General features: G+C 38.9%; 1 protein-coding gene across 3 annotated transcripts in view; it reads left to right on the top strand.

The window, feature by feature from the left end:
- TMEM163 (transmembrane protein 163) overlaps positions 1-22,085 on the top strand; it is an 87,788-nt gene that overhangs the window by 37,562 nt on the left and 28,141 nt on the right. For all 3 annotated transcript variants that reach the window (XM_030952171.1, XM_030952170.1, XM_030952172.1), the window contains 2 exons: positions 14,754-14,797; positions 15,905-15,996. In XM_030952171.1, the coding sequence (XP_030808031.1) occupies positions 14,754-14,797; positions 15,905-15,996 (136 nt within the window). The remainder of the gene's footprint in view (positions 1-14,753; positions 14,798-15,904; positions 15,997-22,085) is intronic.

The raw sequence follows: 22,085 nt of genomic DNA, 5'->3' as shown, positions 1-22,085 counted from the left end.
CCTTTTACTCCTTTATTGTATTTGCTTTTGAGTAAATGCTTCATTTGCAGCAAAAGCAATAACTGGTCAAAAGCCATTTCCCAGTTCTTAAGGAAGTGGCTTATTTTGGACACTACTTCATCAATATCACACCCCAACAAGTCATTTTCTATTGAGACTCTGATATTGAAAATATTTCCAATTAAATTAGTGTTAATGAAAGTGTTCTGCAATTGCATATGAGTCAGTGATTATCAGATCTCTGCTCAGATAACCAGCGAGGTCCCAGCTGTGGGCTGGTGCTGTGTCACTCTGAGATAAGATCTGAGCCCCCCAGCCCAGGGGAGCCAGCCTTGGACAGTGTGGGTGCCAGCCACAGTCATGGGGAGGAGGTATTTGAGCTACTAATGGGCAAGATTAATTTTAAAAATAATTATAATTGTACAAGAACAGGTGGACACAGGTATTTCCCTTCTAGGCTGGAAGTTAGAGGAATACTCAAAGCCATGCCAGTGAGTGAGTTTGCTCATAATTCCCACTGTAAAGTTTGTAACCTGTTGATTTTGTTAAATCAAAGCCCAACTCTAACAGTGAAATCAGGGAGGAATCAGAGTTGGCTTTAACACACAGCTGGCCAGGTAGGGATATGTCATTTTGTTCCTGTTATGACAAAAGCAGATTCCAAAGAAGTCTTTTATACAAAAGAGGGATGCTTTTGCTGTGCATTCCTGGGAAGATCATGCATGTGAAGGAAAAAAATGAAAAGTAAATAGATGGAACCTTTAGAGTATTACTAATCTTTTGATCCTTTCCTCCTCTGAATTTTCCTTGTTGTGGCTGGGATGCATCAAACCACGATCAGGACTTTGATTACATCAGTTTGGAATGTTGAAAGTGAACTGTCATTCCAAGAGCTCATTTGTGTACCAGCTTTGGATAACATAGCTGGGGGAGTTGTGCCCCAAGATCCCTCCTGGACAGTTTGTGCAGTCTTGTGGCTGATAACTCAAAATACAGTGCAGTGCTAAATGCCACAGAATGGGCTTGTCGTGTACCTACTGACTGATCCTGAACCATGGCCCTTCTCTTTTTGTCATGTGTTTATAAAAAATGCACAGGAGGCCAGAAATAAATTATTTTATTTGAAATTATGAGCCTATAGATATATGCATATTATAAAGATTGCTTTCTGTGTCATAAGAGCTTTCTGACACATGGGAGATTGCAAATCCATTTAAAAACATTATTAGAACCATGTGTGTGCACTGTGTATATTCAGAGTGATCACCTCCTTTCCTGTACCAAGATAAATTCTTGCTCCAGAAGAACTTTCAGAATTCTTCCTAAGCCCTTTCAAGACTTGATGTGAGAACTGTGACTAATCTCATGGCTTCCATCTGGAGCAGCTGTGTCATTCCTACTTCCTACCCCAGAGGATTCTCAGCTCTAGCTCTGAATTCATTTTTTTCCTCTCTGGAGATTCCTTTCAATTGCCTTTTCTTTATTTTATTTTTTGACAGAATGAAGTAGTGTATGGCAGCGTATTTTTTAAGAGATAGTATGCAGAAGGAAGAAATCAGGATGCTTAAGAAGCTGTTAAAAATTCTCATTTGAAGAAAGGATATTATCTTTCAGCATTTCAAATCTATATTTGAAAAATAATGTTTTCGCTTGTAAGTATTCTTTTACCCAGCACTATCATTGATCAACTTATCTCAATTTCCATGGAGATTTTTAGACTTTACTACACTCTATTCAAAATGGGAAATTTTAAATTTCAGGTGAGTGTTACAAACACAGACAATTGCATGAAGATAAGATAATCAATTAGTATAAATAAGCATATTTGGAGGAACTTGGTGTAAATTTACACACACTCTGAGACTCTGGACACATATGTGCTATGTGTGCAATCAAGTTACCATGAAATACACAGTGAGGTGAATTCAGAGTACTCTGGAACCCACTGTAATTCTCTTTGAATGGGTGACAAAAAGTAACTTGTTCTTTCTGCCTTCCAAAAGTAAGCTCAGCTTCAAGGGTCAGGATTGGTTACTACAAATCCAGACCACTGGATTTTTTGTAAATGCCAGTCCAGCATTCTGGTGTTAGTAATTCTAGGTTTCTGGCTTTTTTAAACCAGCAAGGATTCTCAACATGATTTAGAAATGAAAAAAAACCCAACCCAAACCCATCATTACTGATACGTGGAACCAGAGAATGATACTGGCTGATCTCTAAAAGGAGAGCAAATGAAGATCTAAGAATGATAAAAGTGTGTGTGTGTGTTCATGGCTGTGTGTTTTGGGGGTTTTTGCTTTCAATAATCTTTCAAAAATGTTTAAAAAAAATCTAGTGTTGCCAAAAATTTTTCAAACCTTTGCTGTCTGATGATCGTAGAAGACATTTTAGCTCATTGAAAGTTACATCCATTTTCAGAAGGCTAACTGCAGAAATCTTGAAACTAGGTTTTCAGAGACTATGCTTATCATTTCAGAAAAATTAAGTCAAAATATTTTGGATGATTCCATGGATTGTTGGTGCTTAATGTCTTCCACTGAAAAGTCATTAGGAAGTGAAATGTGTATCAACCCTTCTTTAAACCTTCCCTATATACTGATACATAACATTTTCATCTTAGTTTTGAAGGCTCCATAACAGGAAAGCAAAACAAAAAGATCAACAGCAGAAATTCTTTGTATGTTAAAAAAATACATATATGCTGCTTGACATAATAGGCTTTATCCTGGGAATATATCTGTGAGGCTTTTCAAGAGCTTGCTCCTTGGAGTTGTTCATGGAACAGAAAAAAATAATTGATGTAGTTGGAGTTTTATTGACATGATTACATGTTGTAAATAGTGATGTACAACCTTGTAATATCCCCATCTTATCATCACATTTTTTATGATATTATCTGGACTGTTTTCTGTCCAAATAAATTAAGCTCATCTCATCAGAGTGGTTTGCAAATCTTCTGTTACTTTGATCAGAATTAGCAGAAGACGTGTCAAGCCAATTACTCTGAAATTGGGCAGATGCAGAGCAGTGTGGTATGTCAATCACTTAGTGGGTTTTCTTTCAGTTTTACAACTCTGGCTCTGTCAGGGAGCTCTTCCCAGTCTTTGAATTGCTGGATATGATTTCCTATGGCTGCCTCTTGTCAAGACCGTGCAATTGGAAGAAAACTGCAACAGTTGTAAAATGTTGCAAGAAACTTTATTCAGAATTTCTGCATTTAAAAGCTACTAACAGGACTTGTTTAAACAAACACAGAACAAAGGAAATTTGCTAGTAAGGCTCATATTACATTTTAATTTTTGCTTAATGACTTGGAGCTCCCAGCTGACATGATACGTTGGGTTTGCTCTTGGGCTGTAGACCAAGGCGGAGTGCAGAGCTATTTTATGTGTGCGGTGTGTCTGTGGCATCCTCGCTGTCAGAGCATCCCCATGCTACAGCACTGAAGCAGGATTGATGACAGGGCTCTTTATTGCAGCCCTTAGCAATAGATTGTTGAGATTAACACATTGTCTGAGCAAGAGATTTGTCTGAGGGGCCTGCAATTCCTCCCTGCAGTTACATTCAGCAGAGAACCAGCAGACAGTTGCTCCTCTCCCCAGAAGGTTTGTTTATATTTCAGCTTAGAAAGATAAAAGATTGCACAGAAGATTTATTTTTTCTATTTTTCTTTTGACTTTTGATTTGTTTAACAGAATTGTTTCTGTTCAGAACTTGACTGTTTAATTAAATTTGTGCGAGAAGGATGAATTTTCATTTCTTGGTGGTTTTTATTAAAGGAGCATTAGTAATCCACTTCAAACTTGAAGATTTCCTGGCATTCCAGCAGCTGTACAAGAAGCAGAGCCAGGGCCTGCTGTCTTGTAGTTGGTGAGCTGAAAGCAATCCATTTTACTTGAATTACCTGGACTATTTCACTGCTTTGTGCAAATAACATAATTTTCCCTATCAGAGGTGGAAATGTTAGTGTAATGTTACCTTGATCATGATCCATGATAAAATATATGGAAATAGGTGATAAAATCTGCCATTTGATCTAACTGAATGAAAAAGGCAACATTTTCAGTCATCTCTTTATTTCAAGTTACCTGACCATAGAAATGAGTTCTTAGTGTAACAATGTAAGTGATAAACTGCCACAGATTATCTGACAATACAGGAAATGAAAATAAATATTGATAGCACAGTACTGAGATTAAATTATGAATAAACTTGCTGATTCAGAGTGACCATTGTTGTTTTGGCATTTTGTAGGTTTTTAGCAAAATGGACCAGAACAATATATTATAATTGTGATAGTTTTCCCAATTTTCCTTATGTTCCAAAATACCTGTTACTTTATGCCAATATAATCCTTCCAGGTGTGAATTTTGGTGCTTTGTCAAATGTGCCTCATAAAGAAATTCTTGAACATACTGACCAGTAAAGGGACAGCAAGTGACTTTGCATTTTTAAAACTTCAGATTTGTAGTGTCAGGACACCTCTGTGAGAGTTTTACTAGTTTATGATGTTAAATGGCAGGAATTGAACTCTCACTTGTTAAAACTGAAGATTAAATAGAAGGATTTAACAGGGTATGGAACATCTGTGAAGAAGTATGTAGACGTGTCCTTAGCATGATGTGCTGTGTGCTTAGTTCTGAAAACAGGTCCTCAGGCTCCTACATACTAAAATGGGCTGGAGAAGTCTGGTCAGATGTCCTTTCTCACAGCCAGTTGAGGTACCTAAATTTTTTCACATCGAAAAACAACTTTAAATTGGAATTCTGTTTAGACATGTATGTAAAGCCAGGTTTTAAAGTTTCTCCAGTAAATCACTGAGCTGCCTGGGATGGTGCACTCCTAATCTCCCTTTATAAAAGGAAAATCTCTAAGATTGTGCTGTATTCTGGCAGCCTGCTTAATTGTACTTGGCAGCTTGTTTTGGCTCTGGAGCTGCTCACCAGCCTTCTAATTAAATAGGGGTGCCCTGATATGTGTCTTGTCTCTGAAATCGATAGGGATGATGAAAAGGGCTGTGAAGGCAACTAATTATCTTTCAACAACCAGTGCTTTTCAGTTTGGATCTTCCCTGGTTTTCATATTTCTAAGTTCATTAAAATGCTCGGAGAACAAACATTTTGTATGAGATGAAAAGTCATGAATGTGAATTTCTTCTGGCTTGTGCTCACACACCTTGTTCCATTCTTGGCACGTTCCAGAGAGCCATGCATAGATAAATAAATAGAAATATATTTTAATATAATATAAATCTCCAGCTTTGGTTTTGGTCAGGTGTGCATGGGCTCAAAGGGGAGCAGCCTTAGGTCTCTAAATCCCAAATGTAGACATGAAGAGAATTTATTCTGTCTCTGTTTATCTTCCTCAAGAACAGCATTTCAGGACAACCACCTCTGAGTTAAGGTAGGAACCAGACAAGAATATTAAGGAAAATGCCAAGCAAATATCTTCTTTTACCTTCATTAAAAAATGGAACACAGATAGGTGGTTATACTAGAAATGTTTTTTTTTAAAGTTTCAGGCTGCCTCTGTGTTCTCAGATACCCAAGTTTGAATGTAATTTTTAATAGCTCTTTCTTGTAATTTTTTTGGGTGTATTCATTATTTGGTGTCCAGCTGACAGTTTTGTATGGACTCATTTTCCTCTGTTCCAAATTCAGAACTTTTCAAAGGGAGCTAAAATGAGGGATGCTTAAAATAGTCACCTTTGCATTCATGGCTCCCACTGCATTTGTCTTCTAGAGGTTTCAGCAGGACAAAACCAAGCTTTGAAACCTATCAGTGGGGATGCACAAGTCACATCAGGTTCAGTAATTATAACTACATTATACTAATGCAAGTTAAGGGACAATGCAAAGTCATTTTCAAAATGAATATTTTTTCCAGCACTTGATACACTTCTGAAGACGTGCTGTATTTCTCTATAGAAGGAAACCTGCTTTGATTTTCAGAAGTCTGTTCGAATACTTTTAGTATAAAAATAGTCTCTCACAACTGTTGAGCTGTGGGAATGCCATAAAGCTCCTCCAGATCGTTTCTAATTGGGGTAATTTTCCATGGGTAAAGTTTGCAGATCTAAAAGTGAAGGCTTTGACAATGTGAAATATAAAAGGCAGGTCATAGCAGGACACAGTTTATTAGAATAGATGAGATATTGATGGTGCCTGCTGTCACTCTTTGCAGAATTTCTCCAGCCTTTTGTAGGGTAAAATGATTTTCCCTGTGTGCAACCCCCTGGACTGTGGAAGCACTTGCACCCTGTTTTAGGGCTAAGAATCCTAGGGAAGGAAATATGGAAGGGTTGGCAGCAGAGTGCATGGGACTGTGCCAGCCACCTGCATCTACCTGCCTTTTCACACAGTTACACTCTCTCTTGAGAGCCCAGTCCTTCTGGATTATTAAATTATTCTGGATCCCTGATCTTCAAATATCTCCTGTGCTCCCTTATCCAATTCTGTTTCCTTTCCTCTGAAATAGGAAGCCTTTTTATTTTTAATTTTATTTTTTATTTTTTATTTTTATGTAATTGTAAATATAGTTACATCTCTGTCATGATCTCAAACCCCATAACTTCCTCCACACGCACACTGAAAGGAAAAGCGAAAATCCATAAAATAAAATAGATTCTAATTTGTTTGGAAAACCTTTCATGGTAAATACAAGCTGTTGCAATGCGTTTCTTCATATGATGAGGTGCTTAAAATTTTATTGAAATTCTAGGGAAAATATAAGAACTTCGATCAAAAAATTTGTATATTCACCTGGAACTTCAGTGGAAATTTTCCTATCTGAAAAATTTCTATTTGTTCATAAGTTGAAAATTCATCTGTGTTGTATCAAGAATTGTTTCTACTAAAACAGAGCTCTTACAGTTAATGTGAAAAAGTGAGAATTTAGCCAGTGCCTTTGTGGACTGGTTTTACACACTTACCATGGCTAAAATGTGTGTATTTTCTCTAAATTTAAAGCCTGCTGGGAAGAGTCATACTGGAGTAAATGTAAGCCATAGATAAGGTCTTTTTTCTTATTTAAGAAGTGTATTTAAGCTACAGGATAGTTGCAATACTTCTAGAAATACAGATATACTTCTAGAATGTGATACAAGACAAAGCTAACTAAATCCTCTCTGATCTATATCCTCCATGTTGCACTTCTCTCAGCCAATTTATATGGAGCAGATGTTAGATTGCAGTGTGATTCCAGGTGTTGAAACTGGGTTCTGTCTGTCTGTCTGTCTGCTGCTCTGAGGATACTTAAATGTTTTTATTTTTTTAACAGTGGCACTGATTTGTTTTAATGCTCTTCATTTCTAAAATACCCCAGCTTGCTCACAGTTAAGTTTGAAATAGTAGCATGAAAATAGTGAGCAAAAATAAATAAAAAATACCATTAATCTGGAACTTTGGCACTTGGACATTTCTGATGTATTTTTTCTGGTCTAAATCTAGCAAACTTCAAATTGAGCACCTTATTAAAATGAAACCAGTAGGCTTTTTTACAGGAATGGAGACAAATAACCCTGTCAGGGGCAGGGGATGCAGTTCTCACTGGGTATGCACATTTGAGTGTGCTGTGCTTCCAAATAAAAGTTATTTACAATATTTTTTTTCTTACAGACATCAATACACAGCCAGTAGCACAGCCAATGATATTCATACATTTATTGTTGCCTGTGCTGCAGTTAGCCTGAATCCTTGCATATAAATTCTATGTTAATACATCTGTGCTTTCGTACAATATCTGCCTTTAATTATCTTTTTGAAAGGATCTCTTCATCTTTCTAATGTGACCACAGGACAGGAACTTAGCACAACCTGAGAATAATGGCAGTGTTTCATCTCTTTGATTAACAATTCAAAACCTTCAAGGACTGGTAAAAATGTTTAATCAGTGTCCTAGCTCTTACAGGTTTGAGGATATATTTATAAAACATGAGTTGGTTGAATTCCTATGAAGATTCCAGCAACCCTTTAGGTTAGATAAGGGTCTTCGCCTCATTGTCCCGGCTTATTCTGTTAATTTTGTTTTAAATCAACTGGTCAGACTCCCAAAACAAGTTTGGGTTTTTTTTTTTCCTTTTGTGCTGAGTAGAACCTCAGTGCTTCTCTTGCCTCCGGTCAGTGAAACAAAAATTGGGAGAAATTTTGTGTTTGGAGAGTCTCCCAGGTCATTAAATCTAGATAACTCTTGTCTGGAAACAGCAAGTTACAAATCTTGGCCAGAGGGCTTTAGAAACTGCTGTTGAGTGTTTCTGAGATCACCCAACATTTATGGTAATTTTTGGGTTTTTAGCCAAGGTACCACTCCTTCCTTGTCCCAGTTCAGGGTCCAAGAGCTTCCTTTGATTTTGGAAGCTCACTCCTGGCTTGAAATTGCAAAGCTTGTGGATTGTAGGCATAAGCTGTAAAAACCTCCCTGGTAAGTGTTCAGTTACAAGCATTTGCAACATTCTAGGCCATTTCAGTTGTTATATTTGGAGTTGGGGCATCAATAATACATAATTTCATTAAAAGACAATGTGCTTTAATGTCACTGCAGTGAGTTATTTTGGGCATTTCAAGTGACCCCATTTGAAATACAACAGATGAAAGTATGCACCTGTACATTCAGTTGCAGAGAGTTTGCACCACATATCTAGCTGGTTTTTTTATATACCTAAAATTTTCATTATTTCTATTCTGAAATGCCAACATATGCATTTAGTATCCTGATAAAGCTCAACTGGAGCTGTAACATATGGGCCCTCCTTTAGCTCCGGCCCCCTGGAAAGCCAAAACTAAACAAAAAGACCAAGTCCTCCTTTGCTCTGATTCATTTGTGTTCCCTTTTTTCTGAGATGATCTTGTTTGGAAACAGAAGGTTGGCACCTGAGAGAGGAAGCACGGGCGTGTGTGAAGCAGTGGGACGCCAGACAGGAGGGATCCTGCTCTCTCCTGTGCTTTGCAGAGCACTTGCACATGCTGGAATATTGCTGGAATATTGCTCCTGAGCAGCTCTGGAAATTGCTGCTAAGTCTGCCCGATGGGAATTGCCTGATTTCTGCCTTTACAAGCAGCTTTCCCTAAAGAAATTTCCCTAAAGAAATTCCTGGTGTTCATCTCCAGCAATGCTGGGAGAGAGGGCCACAGAAAATGGCCAGCTCTGGTATAGCTGGCTGACCATTTATTAGTGCTCTGCTCACTGAAGGGTGGCAGGGAAAGCTTGTTGGAGGTAGGAGATATTTCAGCAGCTGTTAAAAGATACCCCAGACATTTTTTTTTCTTTTTCTGAAATCAGGGACAGATTCACTGTCAGTGTCGGTGCGTCTCTGTCATTCAGGGGCTTTATACCAGGATTCTTTATATCACTGCTGTGCTCAGTTTGCTGTGTTTTGCAGCTGGGTCACTGTGTTTTCCACAAGGTTTCCATCATTTGAAAAGTTACTCCTTGTTTTCTGTGGTAGGATTATTTCACAGTTCAGGATTGGGCACTCCTGTGAGTTTGTCTGGCCCATTTGTGGGACGTGCCAGGGGAGGCCTGGCTGCTCTTTTGGTGGCAAAAGGAGAGGTAAAAACAAATCAAACAGAAGTGAATTCACAGCCTAAGTGAGGTTTAGGACTGGTCTGTTTTGCTATTCTTGGTTCCTTGTTACTATTGCTGATCACCATGGTATAATGGATAATCACTTTCAAAGGGAAACAAAAGACATGTAAGCAAAGGGAGTTAGGGGAGAACTGGCATTTCTTTCCAAGAACCACAAAAACAGGTGTTAAAAACTTCTATAATTGAAACATTGAAAAATGAACCACTTAATATAGAAAATACTGAAATCAGCAATAATAATAATAGTAATAAATAATAAAAAAATCTGCTAACATCTGAACAAACTGGAAAGGACTGTTTTGATTAAACTCAAGAGAAAAACCTTTGAACAAAGCCCTGAAACTTTCTTCTTCTATAATACTAATAAATGAGGAATACGTTCAACTTATATATGCTGTTGTATCTCACTGCAGAAAATGAAGTTATGGAAGTTTGCAGCTGCTGAAGATTTGACCATTGCCAAACAAGCAAAATAATTGACTACATAATAGACAAGGAAAGACAATTATTCCTGGAAGGTTTTACTACTATCAATAGCAAAATCTGTTACCTTACTGAATCTGCAGAGATTTTTTTCAGGACACCTTGAGGATTTTTTGTGGTTTCTTGGCCTGAGAGTGATGCCCCAGGCAGTGGCAGAGCTGGAGAGTTGATGTCTGGCTCTAGGGCCTCATTCACTCAGTCCCAGAGCTGACCTTCCCCAAGGACTGAAATCTCCCAGGACTCTCCTGCAGCTCATTCTGCACAGCATTGCTGAGACACCTTCCAGGCAGGTGGAAAAATGAACCCTCCTGGGGACTTCTTTACAATTGGTGGTGAATTTTAATGAGATGAAGATCCAGGTTTGATGTGCATGAAGTTTAGGCTTGGTGGATACATCAGAGTGTAATGGTACTGAGCAGAAATTAGGGCCTTCACCTTGTTGATGCAATATAAACTGAGAAAATCAGCCAAAGATTTTGTATAGATAATGTTTTTACACTTTTGCCAATTACTTTGGGATAGGAAAAGGGATCTAGAAGGATGACACTGGTGGATAGCTCTGGATCTACCCATGAAGATAAGTTAGACTTGTGTCTGAGATACTGAATGTGTTGCAGCCATTTGTAGATGCTGATGGCAGAAATGTAATGCCTGTGCATAAAAATCCTTAAATTTTGCTCTACTAGAATTTTGGGGAAGGGAGAAGGCACCCGAGGCACCTGTTGGTTTGGGTCAGTAGCATTTTTAACAAGTATTAACATCATCAGGCATGTCTGTTCTTTGCCTTCAGTTGTTGTGAGGGATTTTTAGAAAATAACTGCTTATTTGTTTTTCTCTGTTTGGCATGGATTTATTTTGAAATATTTGTTGTAACATTAGTTTTAGATGTTTTACCAACACTAGGCAATGAAAACAGACTGAATTTCAGTCTCGCTTCTGATTCAGCAGAACTTCCAGTTCCTCTTGCTCGTGACTCTTCAACCTGCAAGTTCTGCATTGTAATATATAGAGACAAAACCCCACCATTTTCAGCAGTGTTCAAATTGCCTGACTGATTTCTGCCAAGTGCAGGTCAGGTGCTTTTGAAGCCTTGGTATTTTATGTGCTGACATCCAAACTTGTCTTTCAGAAAGCCCAATTTCAAAGCAAACATGATGGAGTGATTGTCCCATCTAGAGGAGCTGCTTAAAAATAACTTTTCCCTTTCTGAGTAGGTAAAAGGAGATTTTTATGACAGGTGGAGGAGCAGTTTTTATCCATCTCTCGTTTGTAGTCAGACTCATCCCAAAAATTTTTGTTTGAAAGATCTGGAGTCAGAGTTAATTTTCTATCCTATTTCTTGTCTCCTAGCTTTGTACAAAAAGGTGCCAGGGAGCTCTCTCAGCACAGGGGAGGAAATGAGAGTCCTAGGCTAGCAGCAGGGTCCTCACCCTGGAACAAATTTGAGCTGGATTGAACCTGCCAAAGGCTGGTGGCAGACTAGATGTCTGGAAAGTTAAATTGGAACTATTCTGTAGAGTTAAGGCCTTAGTTACATGATTTCTCTCTGAGGCACATGAAATGAATAAAACCCTTATTTTGTTAGAGGGTAGAATGTGTGGGAAATAGGCTATTTTTTTTTTTATTATTATTTGGAATCACTTTGAAAGGGGTGAAGGAATTCCAGCAAAACCTGACCTACAGGGCAGCAGACTCCACAAATTGATATTGCTGTGCAGGTGGAGACAGAGGCAGATTTGTTGCTTACTGTGCTGGCTCTATTTTTAGCTTCTGTCTGCTTGCAAGTTCTGTTTACAAATGTCAGGAAAATGCATTAGGATTATCTGCTTTATTGTAGAGGTAATAAAACCTTGTCCAATTTAGCCAATAAAACAGCTAAAAGCAGGCTCCCCCTGTCATGGCAGTGCAGCTGCTCAGTGTGGCCTCACAGTGGCTTTAAGCTGCCTGCTCTGTTCTTTCCTCATTTCTTGTCCCCCTCCATTGTTCTGGCTCAGTGTGGAGATCTGGAATCTATGGGGGGGTTTTATTCCCATCTGTAATAAAACCCCCCATTCCTCTCCAGTCCTTGCCATGGCTTTCCATAGCTGAAAATGCACTTGGGGAAGAGGGAAGGTGAGAGATCAGCAGAAGCTCTGTGGCCCATCCCTGCAGTGCCCTCCTGGAGCCCAGCAGTGACTCTGGGGGCAAAAGGACCACAATCATTCCTCTGCCCAGGGCTCTCAAATGCTTGGCTGCTAAGAAATAGCTCCCCAAGAGTGTCCAGCTCCAGGGTCTGCATGGGAACCAGTTGGTTTTAGTGGATGTGGTTGGTCTGGTTCAGCCTGTAATCCAATATTAGAGCTGCTTTCACTGCCACAGAGCCTGGAATCATGGACAAGCATCCTGTTTAAGCTGGGATGACTTACTGGGGGGCTTTATGACTGTGCTTGCCAGCTAGAAGTATTGATGTGCTTAAGTCAGGGCTGAAGGTGCTTTAACATTGATATTTGACTCTGAAAGAAAAAGAAATGTGTTGTTTATTCCATTAGAAAACCAGTATAAAATATAAAACCAAATAAATAATATAGAAATACATCTTTCCAGTGCTTAAAAGGTCTTTATCATCTTTATTATGGCCTTCTACCACTAAAAGTTAGTGTTGTAGGATGCCAGTCCTAGTCATATTCACTAATTAGCAAAAAGGTTTGAGCAGAGTTGTGACACTGTTAGTTAATACTTGTTTTAGATAGCTCAGGACAAACAGATTGTGTGTTACTGCTGTGATAGAATACATAAAATAAAAATAGTTCTCATGCAGAATTCCCTGTGCTTTAAATATACCAAATATGTCCCTTCAAGCATCCTTAAGGTGTGGAACTGCTATCTGTATGCAGTTCATCACCAGAGAAATTACATATTCATTTTTAAAGGAACCATACAATTAGTTAGTTTCAAGTCTGGATCTGAGTTGGGAAAGAAACTGGCAATTGAGTAAAAATGGAGGAGTTAATTCCACTAGAGGGGTAAGCTAGAAATAGGAGTAAAAGTGTTGCTTTGAACTGCATCATATGGAAGCAGCAATGACAGGAACATTGCAAGTTTCTATGTACCTGTGAATTCCCATCAATTTTTTTTGCAATGTCTGCTGATTTTGAAACTATCTGCCTCTAAGGAGGCAGACAATGAAAATTTAATAAGCAATATATAATTATGCAGTGAAGTGTTGAAATTTGCAGATCACTGGCAAGTCTGACCAAGAAATACAGCTTCTTTTTTTACCTAGGGAATGAAGTGTGGGAGATGATGGTTTAAAAATGAGAGGGAGATGTAAACCTACACTGTTTCAATACTCTTCAACTTTGAGAAAATTGGAGTCTGGAGAGGAACCTTGATGACTTTTCTTTGTGTTTTTGTCAAATGTAATGATAAAGTCCAAATATTTGTGACATCTGGCTTGCTCATGACCACACCTAGGTCTTAGATCCATAACAAAAAGGGTTTTTTCCCAAAATTTAATTTCTGTTTATCCAGATAAGTGCCACAGAACTGCAGCTTGCTGTTACTGAAAAGAACAGTCAAATCATAGTGTCTCTGTTCTGCCAAGCTGCTCTAATGAACACTGAGAATTAGATATTGTGTTTGTCAGCCTGAGATTGACAAAGTCATTGATGAGTCTGTTTTTTGGTTTATTTGGTATTTGTTCTACAAGAATATGTTCTTATTAAGTTAGCTGATATCTGTTCATGCAAGAGTAGTCAAATCAATCCTTCAAGGCTTTATTTCAAACTGGAGCTGGAGCTCTGTGAGTTTATTCAGAGAGCAGAGGTTCAGGTGGCCCTTCACAAAACACAGCAAGAAGGATGGAGTGCTCAGTGCCTGAGAGCTTGCCTGGGGTTGCTGTGACCCCGAGAGCTGCATTTGGTGAAGTCCCATCTCCAGGAGGCTCCTCTCCCACTGCTGGAGAGGAGGAGTTGTCCCACTGCTTCTTCCCTGCTATTCCTCTGGGCTGTTGAAGTATTTATTCTAGCACAGGCCTTCCTAGAATTGGAGACTGAAGTGATGAAATTAGGATATGAGGAGCAAATTTTTTTAAATTATATTTTTTTCCTAGGTATTAGCATATTTTCAGTCTTGGTTATTTTTTAGAAGGTACCATGTGGTCAAAACCAGGGCTGCTCAAAACTTTTCCTGCTGATATTTTTGCATTGGAAGCCACTGAAATGATGGGGTCTGCAGCATTTCTTGGGGCTGTGTGAGTTACCCTTGGGCTTGTTGCCAAAAAATGGCACTCAAGAAGTCTCAATGGGCCTGTGAGGTTTTCTGTCATTCAGTCCAGGTGGCCTGAAAGTCCTGGCTGGAGCAAGGAGCACTTTGAGATGTGTTAAGTTTTCTGATAGTTTGATATTGTGGTTTCAAAGTATTTTTGTTCAAATCTAAACCACAGCTTGTTTCATGAGCAGGCTTGAATGCTGCTCAATCTCCCCCATTAAAGTTTTAGAAGAAATCTCTTCAGTGTTCTGACCACTTCCTCTGGCACAAGGTCTTTTTGTAGACATTTTTTAAGTGTTGGGTCAGGTTGTTCTAGTGGGAACTGGGTGAAAGTAAATCCATGTGTTAAAACTGGTTTTGTAGCTCTTGAACAACTGAAAAAGAAAAAAAAAAGCAAAGAAAGTTTGAAGTGATTTTTAATAATATTTTCTTTCCTTCAGCTGTCTCCGTAATGAGATACAGTGCATCATCCTTTGGATTTGCTGTAAGTAGAGATACAATTGAAATATTATCTACTCTTTTTTTCTTTTCCAAGGGCCTTTTCTGAACATGAAATACTGCATTTTTTCTTATGGTAAGTTCATGGAAAGGTGTGCTAAGTCAATAATGGATTAGGAAACGTATTGTTAAAGTCAAGCATTGGAAAGAGTGGCAAAGATATTCTAATTATACTTTTTCAGTTTCTGCCCATTAAGTCCCATCCTGGAGTAAACCCCAGGCTTATACCTTATTGTTGATAGATGTTATCCAACAGATATGGTTTTCTTATACAAAATCTCTCAACTAAAAATCAAGTTGTTGAACTTGAACCAAATTCTGAATTTCCCTTCTGAGCTGTTCCCATTGAAGCTGAGGGTAAGACTGCTCTTGACTTTGGGATGTCAGCTTTCCTCTCCAGTCCTTGCCATGACTTTCCAGATTCGCGGCAGAGCAGAAAATTCCTAATGACAAGCAATGACTCATATCAAATAATTTATCTTTAGCTTTCAATTCTGAAGGTCGGATTGACTCTGTTGGAAGTTTGACATGGGAGTGAAAGTTCTTACAGTGGGACAAGCCTGGTTTTCAGTGTTCCTGACACCACATCTGTATTAATTTGGAACATGAATTTTGCTGTTGATACAGAATAATAAATTAATATAGGGTGAAATCTGGGTGGGATTTTGGAGAAAAAGTTAATTTTTTCTTGGTTGCAAACAAAAGCCCTTGCAGGGAATTAGTGACTGCAGGCATTTTTCTACACTTATTTCTTTACAGTCCTTGCATTAGGATCGTATTAGTATTTTAACTTGGAGTGCTACAGTGGCAGACTATGATGTTTGGTTTCTTTCTTAACTTCTTCACAGGTGATAGATTAAAAATTCAATTTTTTAAAATCCATTGATTGACTTTCTGAGCTCTGAGGTGTATCCCTGTGCAATAATACATGGCGAAAACGTGAACATCAATTCAATAAATGTAAATTGTGCTTTCATTAAAGTGATTTATTTGAAGCTGCTTTGTGCCTGTGCAGCAGGATGGTAAATGCTTTGCTCTTAGTGCAGGGCACATTGAATGGCCCACAGGACAATTGACTCTGTCTCTTTTGCAGTTTGATGCCACCCTGGACGTTTTGTCATCAGCGATAGTTTTGTGGCGCTACAGCAACGCGGCCGCGGTGCACTCTGCACACAGGGAGTACATGTGAGTAAACTTCACTCCTTCTGCCTCTGCCAGGGGCCTGCAGAGCTTCTGGTGTCAGGCTGGGAGGCTACACATTCCAGAGCTTTGACCAAAACATTTTGTCCTGTCAGCAAGTATTCTTTCCTTCTGCCAGCTCGCTGCTCGCTCCCAAACACGCAGCCCCTCCTTAGGCAAACCTCCCTGTGGTTGGGATTTTCAGTTTCTTTTTAGGCAGCATAGCGATGATAAGGCCTTTGCAGTTTGTTTTCCCTTGCAGCACCTGTATCGAGTGAACTTTATTTGCAATCTGTAATAGACTTGTAAATCTTTCGTTTCGCATCTTACTGAATTATTCTTACTAGAGTATGGTTTTTGAAATTGATGCTTATATTATATTTGTACTTCTCTCAAGAAGTTTGAATATAAATCACTTAATTTTTTTAAAAGTAAGAGTATAGCAGTGATGCATGCCTTCTTTATGCTTGCTTTGCAAGCAAATTTTTTCTATATTAAATGTTTGATGTATGTATCCTATGGGGGAAAAAAAGTGTTTATATATGCAGTCCAGTATTGATCACAGTGGGAATTGTGTTCTGCATTATTGTGCAGCATTTCTATGGGTGATTCATATGATACCTGAGAGGATCAGGTGGAGATTGAATAGATAATTTTTCCAACTAGTGCATAAAAAAAAATTAAAATTCCTACTTGAATTTTGGGCATCTAGGTGGAGCATTGCAGTACATTTGCCTGTTTTTGGTTTTTCTCTGTACTGCCATTTCTGGCAGCATCCCATCTGGCTGGAAAATAGTTCAACTGTCCCCTGGAATGGACTGCAATTTTACAATAAAGGGGAATAAGGTAGGTTCTGGGCTGAAACACCTCAAATTATGTCCCTTTAATGAGGGGCTGCTTGATGAAACTAAACGTTGCATAACTGGTAGGATAAAAAAAAACAACACACAGAAACACAACAACAAAAAGCCAGACTGGAGGTTCTCAATCACATCTTCACAATCTTTTTCTAAAAACTGAGAAAAAGTAAGCAGTATTTTTACATGCCTTAACTCAGGCTCATGCAACAGCTTGCCAGGGCTGTGAGTTCCTTTCTGGCAGGGCTCCATACAGAACAGTTTGGAATAAAAGGCCATAAAAGACTGATGTGGCATTGATTCATAAAAATAAATTCAGAAAAATGTGATTAAAATTAGTCTTCCTGCACAGATTTGGAGATTTTAACAGACATTTTCTTAGCATCTTGCTTTTGTGGGTGTCCACAGTGATTCCTGTCAACATTCAATTAACATATTTTTGAAATCTTCTGTTGGGCTTTTTCAAGTGAACCTTGTAAAGTATTTAAAAGAATACAATATACAAAAGAAGACTCAACATATCCCTGGGGGTAAGCCAGTAAAGTGAACAGGCAAACTAGTAAACATATTTTCCTCATTTATGGTTTTTTATGCTCATTTTTAATTTGCTTTCATATAATCCCTCTGCTTTAATAAGGCTGAATTAAGCCAGTGAATTACTTGCCATGCCCATTAGTTGAAGACAGTTAGGGTTTCATTATGAGTTCAGTATCAAGTGAAAGAATGTTCCCCTGTGCTGGGAATATGAATCTGGATATCAGCCTGGCTATCCCTGTTTCCAGAGCTGTGTTTCCACCACAGTACTGACAGCAAAGAGATGGTGAGATGGTTGTGCTGCAACTCTTACTATGTCAGATTTTTGAGGGAGCCAAATTTCTAATTTCCTGTTGCGTTTAATCAATCTCTAGCTTGAAACACTGCGCATAATTATTTTTCCTCCTTGACACTGGGAGAATGTTGCAATGATGCCTGCTGGCTGCTTGCTCAGCTTATGAATAATCAATCTTTGCATCATATGTGCCTCTAACTTCACCTGGTCTGTCACTATCCCTGTTTTCTGTGGGTCTCCTCCCTCAGACTCCTGGACAAATGTGGTGTGGTGCAAATTTGTGTTGGTGCTTAGGTTGTGCTGTGTGTTATTCCTGTTTTTGTGTGCTTGGCCATACTCTGCCTCAGTGCAGGGGTCTGTTTACCAGAATAAGGTGCCAGAGTAGCTTCAGTTTAGTTCTTTATTTATAGGTCTCTCTTATTGATTTAAATATTTCACTTGTCTGTGTATCCTAACAGATCTGAAAAAACCCTTATCTCCCTGGCAAAAGCCAAGTGGAATTGCCAATTAATTGTGTTTTGCAAATTTATAAAACCTCCTCTTTCATAAACCTGACATCAAGAGATTGATCCAAAATCTCTTAAAATCAGTGTAAAGCCTCTCATGGGAAGGCAGCGTTAGAGTCAGCCCCAGCTCCTGGACGTCATTGAGAGGGAACATAAAGATAGACTGAAAAACACACCCCCAGGAGAAGGCACAGAGAATACAGCCTGACTCATGATGTGCTGTGAATTAAATACTGGGAATGAAATGCTAAGATGTGAAAGAAATGCGTAGTCTTGCCTAAGCTGTAGCCATATGGCAGTTGGAGCTGCAGCATTGATGGGCTGGCACTCCCAAGGGTACAGGAGTGCTTGCTGTGCCAAGTTCTGCTCAGAGGAACCAATGCATTTCCATTTGACTTCAGGGCAACTGGAGTGCTGAAACCATCATGCAAATGTGTCCTGCTGAGCTTAACTCTGCTTAATGTGTTTCATTTTTATTAGATAATTTGATTTCTCTTGTTTTCTGGGGTGAGATGAGAAGGATCTTTTTCAGAGTTCATCCCTTTGGTTCATCCCTTCCCTCTGGGGTGTCAGCCACCACACACAGCTCAGAAGAGGCTGAACCCCTGGCAGTGGCACCAGCCCTGGAACCATTTGTTGATTCTCCAGATTCAGCCATCTCAAATCTCTGCTTTCAGTGGGAACATTGATGAGAAAACTCCTTTTGCTCCAGAGTCCTTTACTGCCTCTTCTAGAGCTCTGTCACCCTTCCTGCTGCTGCTCAGACTGCTCCTGGATGTGTCATTGGTGCCCACATGAAATAAAAGCCAAGGCTAAAACATTCACCAAGATCAGAAATTAAACCACTGCAAGACTGAGACACTGCTTGACTCTGCCTAGCTGGCTCATTAATGAAAGAGTATGTGGGAGTGGGATGAATATTTGATGTTTTTTAGAAGATCCCTTGAAAGAATTGTAGGTCTTGAGGCAATGCAGGAGTTGGGAAGAACTACAGATATCTGGAAAGAGAGTCAGAGCACATGCATAGTTCATGAGTACTTGATCTGCTCAGTGTGATCTGCTAGGTTGTAAATTAACGTGCAGGAAATGTAAAGGTGCTGAACAAGTCATCAAAAAGCAATGATCGAGGAATTAAAGAAAGGAAAAAGTGCTGAAATAACTGGAGAAATAATTTGAAATCTCCACTAAAGATGAAAATTTACAACTGAAATTGATTGAGGCATTTAAGATGCGCAAAGAAATGTCAGCGGTCCACCTGGCTGGTCTCCATAACCAGTTTACAAATGCCTTGAATATTCTGCCCTTTAGTAAACCCTTAGCAACCTGGTAGCTTCTTGGTTTGCTGAAGCAAATACAAATCTGTTGAAGAAGAACTTTATTGATGCTGGTTTGGCAAGAGTGGTTTTCCACGTGCTTAAATAAACTCAGTAAATAGCTGTAGAAGAAATTTCTTAATGGAAGACTGGAAAAATATCTCATGAGATGTTGAACTACTGACTGGCTATACAGCCAGGGGCAGCTTTTAGCTTCTGTTAAATTCAGGAATGCAGGGCTTGTCTGGAGTGCAGGAACTGTGTCTGAGGAGAAAGTGAGAAATACCACCAAAAAAAGGAAGGATTGGAAAAAGAGAATAACAAACTACATGTATACAGCCTTGTGGGAAATCTTTAAAAACCAGAGCTCTTTCAGTACAGTTGGTTGAAAGATCTTGCTTTTCTGTACAATGCAGTGCAGGACCCAGTATCTGCCTATGCCTGTGGGATTCATTCTAGGATTTTTGGCTACTGGGCTTTTTATCGGAAAACCCAACTCTGTACAGCATATTTAAAACAGTGATTCTTGACAGTTGCAGCTGGTGTTTGCTATATATTATTTTGTTGATGGTATCAAGTTAAATTCTGTGTTTCCCAGGAACCAGTCTGTCAACATCTTTCTTAACCCAGTGCCAGAGTAAATAGGAATCCTGACTCATAATGAACATTCTGGATTATGGCAAGAGCAGAAAACACATATTTCTTACATTTCTTTCACTGTGTTGGTGTTGTGGTTTTGTTTGTTTGTTTGCTTGGGTTCTTTGATTATGTATTTCAGACTCTGGCTATGCATTCCTTAATTACCTAATAAGAAAATTAAATTATATTGTGGACTAATCATTTTAAACACACTTGTGGTGGTCTATGTTGCCATGACATAATACATAATGAATGCAGATATGTCCTTTCTTTTTTTTTCTTTTGGTGGAGCTGTTGTCTGAAACATGAGCAGTAATACTAAAATTACAGGAATTAAAATCTACAGTGTGGTAGACATGGGTGCAGATATCTGTCATACCTCCACCTGCTTCTGAGAAAGCTTTTTGCCAGAAGAGACGAGTCATTTTGCAATTAGACATTACCTAAATGCTTTGCTATGTGCCTATAACTTCACTTCCATCTCCACACCTCAGCTGTGGCTGTGGATTTGGTACCTTCAGGATGTTGAGCCCATTTGCCCCCTGAAGAATGCCTGCTCTGAGGATTTGCTTCTTAATGGATTCCTAAACTATGGGGAGGGAGAACTGGTGTTCTCACCTGTTTTGACATTCAGAACACAACTATAAGAGCTTAATCCAAGAATTTCTTATTTAGCTTCAGCTCAAAGCAGTCTCTAAGAAAGATATTTGATTGCTCCTCATCAGAAATTATGTGAGAAATCACATGAGAAAATGTGATGAGACTCTAAGAGAGAGAGAGCCTCTCCTTCCAAAGTAATTGTAACCCTTTTTTCTCTCTTGCTCATGTTCAGATGACACCACTTGGGAATATTTACCCTGGTATCTGGTCGTGGGGAGTCTTGCAGAAATTATACTGAATATATGTGCATTACAATTAGGCATATGGGAGTATGGGAATATGGGGATTATGATGTATCCTACTTTTGCACTCAAAGCTTGAAAGAATTAGAAGCCACCTTTTACGAGTGTCATACTGCAAATTTGGGTCTGGCTCTTCTCTCTTCCTCTGATTCTAAAAGAAAGCATATTGATCTAGATGGTTCCAGGGCATATTCTCTTTTGGTTCACAGAATTAAATAAAGCCACCCAAACTTTCAGTATTTCTATTGTATTTAAATTTTCATGTGAGGGTTGGCTCTGCTGTACTGGTTAACCCAGCTAAATGAGCACTGTCTATTTAGGTAGTGTTGAATGAAAATAATCCTCTGGGTTCAGACCCAACATATCAGTCACATTGAAAAAACTGTGGATAATTTTATCTATACCATGCACACGAAAGAGACTCGAAGCACAGATGGCAAAATCCACACCTACCCACAGTTCAGGGCAAACCTCTGTGGCTGGAGGCAAAGCTCTTTTGTGATGAGTGAATGGAATACCTAAGTGATCTGGAAAAATGTCAAATGCATGGAGCTGCAACCAGCAAACAGCTCAGAAGCCACCTCTGCAGCTCATGTGTGGTTCTCAGCTCCCAGGGGTTTGGCCTCACACCACATTTTCATGTCTCTCCCACAGAATGAGGCTCAAAATAAAGAGTTTTCAAAGGGAGTGTTCACCTGTGCTTGGATATCTGTTTAATAGGAGGAGAAGTATGGTTTCCTCTTAACCACACTGAAAATTTCTAAATCATTCTTTCTTCTGAAATATATGGCCAAGATTCTACATCCAGGTACAGCGCTAGATGCAAGAGGGGCTTCATATGGCTGATTTAATAAACATCATAATTTCTCCATAAATTCATTATCCCATATTCAGACAAAAGTAAATCAATCACAAACTTTGCTCTTACCCAGACAGAAATGCATTTATGCCTTGTGCAAACACACCCAAAAAATCATGGCACATACAAGTTATATTAAATTTGAAATAGAAAATGTATATATTTATATATTCTAAAATCTGTTTCAAAA

This window comes from Camarhynchus parvulus, chromosome 7 (genome assembly GCF_901933205.1).
Source record: "Camarhynchus parvulus chromosome 7, STF_HiC, whole genome shotgun sequence".
Taxonomy (NCBI): domain Eukaryota; kingdom Metazoa; phylum Chordata; class Aves; order Passeriformes; family Thraupidae; genus Camarhynchus; species Camarhynchus parvulus.
This window is presented reverse-complemented; position numbering and strand designations above follow the sequence as displayed.